Source organism: Ornithodoros turicata, chromosome 1 (assembly GCF_037126465.1).
Source record: "Ornithodoros turicata isolate Travis chromosome 1, ASM3712646v1, whole genome shotgun sequence".
NCBI lineage: Eukaryota > Metazoa > Arthropoda > Arachnida > Ixodida > Argasidae > Ornithodoros > Ornithodoros turicata.
Genome location: NC_088201.1, coordinates 167,464,379 through 167,469,111, shown reverse-complemented (window position 1 = coordinate 167,469,111; position 4,733 = coordinate 167,464,379). Strand labels below are relative to the sequence as shown.

At 51.0% G+C, this 4,733-nt stretch overlaps 2 protein-coding genes across 2 annotated transcripts; both read right to left on the bottom strand.

Annotated features, from left to right (window-relative positions):
• Positions 1-518: 518 nt before the first annotated feature.
• LOC135389126 (uncharacterized protein K02A2.6-like) lies at positions 519-1,487 on the bottom strand. Its single transcript, XM_064619136.1, has one exon. The coding sequence runs from the start codon at positions 1,485-1,487 to the stop codon at positions 519-521; it is 969 nt and encodes a 322-aa protein (XP_064475206.1).
• Positions 1,488-2,417: 930 nt separating this feature from the next.
• On the bottom strand, positions 2,418-4,430 carry LOC135389112 (uncharacterized protein K02A2.6-like). The gene is made up of 2 exons (XM_064619113.1): positions 2,862-4,430; positions 2,418-2,807 (listed from the first exon to the last, which is right to left on the bottom strand). Exons 1-2 carry the CDS (start codon positions 4,428-4,430, stop codon positions 2,418-2,420), a joined length of 1,959 nt encoding a protein of 652 aa, XP_064475183.1.
• Between the last annotated feature and the right edge of the window lie 303 nt (positions 4,431-4,733).

The following is a 4,733-nucleotide window of genomic DNA, read 5'->3' as shown; positions in this document are numbered from 1 at the left end:
TGGATGTGTGAAACAGCAGAGCACTGTTTCAGGCGTTGTCCTGTTCCTCGCTGTCCTGTTCCTCTTTTGTTGTGGCACAGATTAACCCAAATATTTCAGGGGTCGACTGTCACCTGGGCCACCGTACAGTTCCTGGAACCGTTGCCTGATCCGCGCGTTTAGCGTAAACAATCAGCTTTATTAATTACCGAGATAAACTTTCAAATTTGGATCCGTCGTTGCCGGCTGGCTTTCGGTGGCCCAGACTTCGGAGACTGTTAGATCCGAGTTTCCGTGAGTTCCTGATGGCTTATAAGCATAAGCGAACACCGATGTCCATGGATTACCTTTTATTAGTAGTCTCCTGCGTACAGACAGTACCGGCTTGGCCAGCGCACTATTCTCTTTGTCGCGCGCCCATCGTCGTCGTCTTCGGACCGCGCTTACATAACCCATGTGATAACAAAGAACCCTACACATAAACAACCCAATACATAACACTTTCTTCCCCTTAGGTTAAAACCCAAACCACAATGAATCTATTCCGAAACAAAGTCTCCATATCGATCTGGTTTCCTTCTGACTCTCTTAGGCCGTCCTTCCAAAGGAGGTGGAACGGACGACGTTTCCTCGTTCCTTGTAACTTGATCCTCAGTATCGCCTATGTCCCAAGCCAGAAGAGGCGAAGTGCCAGTGTCCAACAGTTGTGCCTTACGTCGGACTAGCCTAATGTGATCGATATGACGTCGGCACTCGCCGTCCTCTGTGCGCACCATCCACGAACGGCGACCCACTCTTCTGGTCACGTCTCCTTGCACCCATGTTGGCTTGCTCCTGAAGTTTCTGATGAGCACCACGTAACCTTCATGGAGTGTCCTTGATTCTGGTAGGTTATCGAGCTGGCTGGAGTGACGTTTCGGTAGGAGACCATCCAGAGCCGAGGGTAATTCTCGCCCGAACATCAGTCTTGCGGGGGTCTTCCCCGTTGTCGCGTGACACGTTGTGTGTTGCTTAAACAATATCCTTGAAACTTGCGTAGCCAGCGTTCCCGATGTTCCTTTCGACAGTGCCCGTTTAAAATAACCGACCATTCTTTCGGCTTGCCCATTGGTAGCAGGGTGATAAGGTGCTGCAGTGACGCACTTAACCCCGTTTCTCCGGTAGAATTCCTTCATCTCCTCGGACACAAAAGCAGTTCCATTATCCGACACTGCTTCTTGCGGAATTCCAAATGTCGCAAAGAGGCCGCGGAGCACTCGTATCACAGTAGCTGAGTTTGGACTTTCCACTTGCCGGACCTCCATCCCCTTGCTATAGGCATCCACTATTACTAGGAATGTGATACCTCGAATAGGTCCAGCAAAGTCTAGATGAATGGTGTGCCATGGGCTGCTGGGTCGAGTCCACTCTGGCTGTACCAGCTTCGCGGGAGACTTCTGATTCTTCCCGCAACTGATGCACGTCTTGGCCATCTCCTCTATGTCGTTGTCGATACCACAGCACCACATGTAACTCCGGGCACAGGCTTTCATAGCCACGATGCCACGGTGACCAGCGTGCACCAACTCTAGCGCCTGCTTCTTTTTGCTTTGTGGAATGACCACTCTTGATCCACGCAGAATACAGCCTCTGTGGAAGGAAAATTCCGTGGCTCTTGCCCGAAACTGGCGAAACTGTGCGTCTCATAACTTGTACAACGTCCCTGCTTTAATAGCGGTGTACACCTCGGAAAGAACTGGATCGCTGTGCGTTGCTGACGAGATTTCTTCTGCAGTTAGGGGAGGACGGCTTAATGCTTCGAACATTAGCACATCCGCTGGGTGGCACGGCTCATCATCTGTAGACGGCAACGGCAGCCTGCTCAAAACGTCGGCATTCGAGTTCAGCTTTCCCGGACGATAGCTTAGATCGTAGCTATAGGCAGCAAGCTTAACGCACCATCTCAGCATTCGGGGCGACGTCAACTGTGGCACAGGTTTCGTAGTTCCGAGGATCCCGAGTAACGGCTTGTGGCCAGTGTATATTTGCACGTGTCGACCCGCTAAGTACATGTGGAAATGTACAACCCCATACACGATTGCCAGGCCTTCTTTGTCTAGTTGAGAGTAATTTTTCTCTGCTGGTCCCAAGGTCCTGGATGCGAAAGCGACAGGTCTTTCGTTGCCTTCATTGTCTTCTTGCGCCAGTACCGCACCCACGCCGTACGGCGAAGCGTCGCATGATAGTATCAGTGGTCTGTGTGGGTCGTAGTGGGCCAGCACAGGAGCATGGCAAATCTGTTGCTTGAGCGCCTCAAATGCAGTCTTGTGTTCCCTGGTCCACTTCCACGTTGCGTTTTTCGCAAGGAGTTTATAGAGTGGTGCTGCCGTAGTTGCTCTGTCTTTCAAAAAACGATCATAGAAGGCTAACATTCCGAGGAATGACTGTAAGGTCTCTTTCTACGTTGGCTCAGGAGCTTTCAGTAGTGCCCGTATTTTTGCATCTGTCGGCCGCACGCCCGAACCTGTGATGTTATGTCCTAAGAATTCCACTTCGGTACGTGCAAATTTGCACTTTGTTTTCTTAAGTCTCAGTCCGGACTGTTCCAGTCTTGCCAGTACTGCCAGCCGTCGATTGTGCTGTTGTTGGTCTGCTCCACTGATAATGATGTCGTCTAGGTAGACTGCGATGCCGTCAATGCCAGCTAGAAGCTTCTCGACAAACCTCTGAAATATAGCAGGAGCTGCTGCTATTCCAAATGGTAACCGCTTGACTTTGTACAGGCCTTTCACGGTATTGATGGTCAACTGCTGTGCGGTTGTCTCTGTCACTCTCAACTGTTGATAGGCCTATGTCATGTCCAACGTGGAAAAGAGCGTGCCTCCTTGCAGTTTGCTCATCACCTCGTCTGGCGTAGGCAGTGGATAATCCGCCTTCATCGCTGCTGCATTAATTGTGCTCCGATAGTCCCCACATAGTCGTATGGTGTTGTCCTTCTTCCGAACGCACACCACCGGAGTTGCCCACTCGGAATGCTGCACCGGCTCGATAATCCCCTGCTGTTCTAGGCACTGTAGTTCTGCGCATACGGCTTCCCGTAGGGCAAATAGCACAGGCCTTGCCCTGCAGAATTTCGGCGTTGCTCTATCCTGCAGCTGGATGTCTACCCGATCGCCTCTGTGGCCTTGGATGTCCTTTCCAAAGACCTCTTTGTGTTCCTCGAGTATTCGTTCTAGGCAGTCGCCGTTGACATAGTTGATTCCGCTTACTTCGATCTGTAGTGGTCGAAACCAATTTCTGCCAAGCAGACTTGCTCCTGATCCCCTTATTACTAATAGCGGCAACATGCACTTCTTCCTCCTGGACTGGACCACGACAGTTGTGGATCCCAAGATGTCGAGCCCTTCACCCGACCATGTTTTGAGCTGTACTGTTCCCGGAGCTAGTGGGGGCGGCTTTTCTGGCCACGTGTTTTTGTACATTTCCTCGGCAATGAGTGAGCAAGCCGCGCCAAAGTCCACTTCGAACTGTACTGGCTTGTCGTTAACGAGTAACGTTGTTAAGAACTTGGAGTTCGATACCTCCTGGGCGACATGGTAGAGATCATCCAGTGATGTTGCTCCATCCTCGTCTTCTGTCAACAGGTTGGTGTCGCTTTTGCCAGCTGCTTTTTTCTTACGACACGCAGCTTCAATGTGGCCCACCTTCTTGCAGAATCTACATCGGGCATTCTTGTACTTGCAGTCTCTTGCAAAGTGTGCCCCTTCACAACGGTAGCAACTAACTTTGCGTTGGTTTTTCCTTGTCCTATTGCCGTCTTTCTGTTGGAGCTTTACCTTGTGTACTTCTTCCTGAGATGCTTTCACGCCATGTTGCTCAGCCGCTGCAATTTCTGCCCGCAACGCAAAATCCAGTGCTTTGCTGAACGTTAGGTCCCTTTCCGCAAATAGTCGTTGTTGCAGATTGCTATCCTTTATGCCACAGACAAATCTATCTCTGAGCATAATATCAAGCGGAAGCATCGTGGACGAAGTCGCCGGCGACGTAGCGGTGCCAGCACCTGTTGATGACGCCGCTGTTTCCACCGCTGTTCCTGTTGGAGTGGACGCAGCACCGAAGTTACAGTCAGCTGCAAGTTTACGCAGTGCTGTGACGTAGGTATTAATGGATTCCCCAGCTTGTTGATCTCTCCTTTGGAATTTGCATCTGCTGAAAACCTCGGAGGGTTGCGGGTCGTAGTGCTTCCGGAGCAGTTCCACAATCTCCTGGTACGTGGCGTCATGCAAGCTCCGAGGAGCGAGCAAAGCTCGAATCGTCGCAAACGTCTGGGGTCCGCATCTTGTAAGCAGTTGGGCCCTTTTTTTAATAGGGTCTGTGATTCCTTGCGCTTCGAAGAAGAACGTCAAGCGTTCCACCCATGTGGCCCAGTCGGTACCTTGAAACTGTTCTGAATATGCCTCAGCCGCTGCCATCCTGCTTCCGTCTCGTCGCCAGTGTTAGATCCGAGTTTCCGTGAGTTCCTGATGGCTTATAAGCATAAGCGAACACCGATGTCCATGGATTACCTTTTATTAGTAGTTTCCTGCGTACAGACAGTACCGGCTTGGCCAGCGCACTATTCTCTTTGTCGCGCGCCTATCGTCGTCGTCTTCGGACCGCGCTTACATAACCCATGTGATAACAAAGAACCCGACACATAAACAACCCAATACATAACAGAGACGCAGGTATATTTCAGGCTGTGAAGGCAGGGCTTCGTAGCCACATTGTCCGTG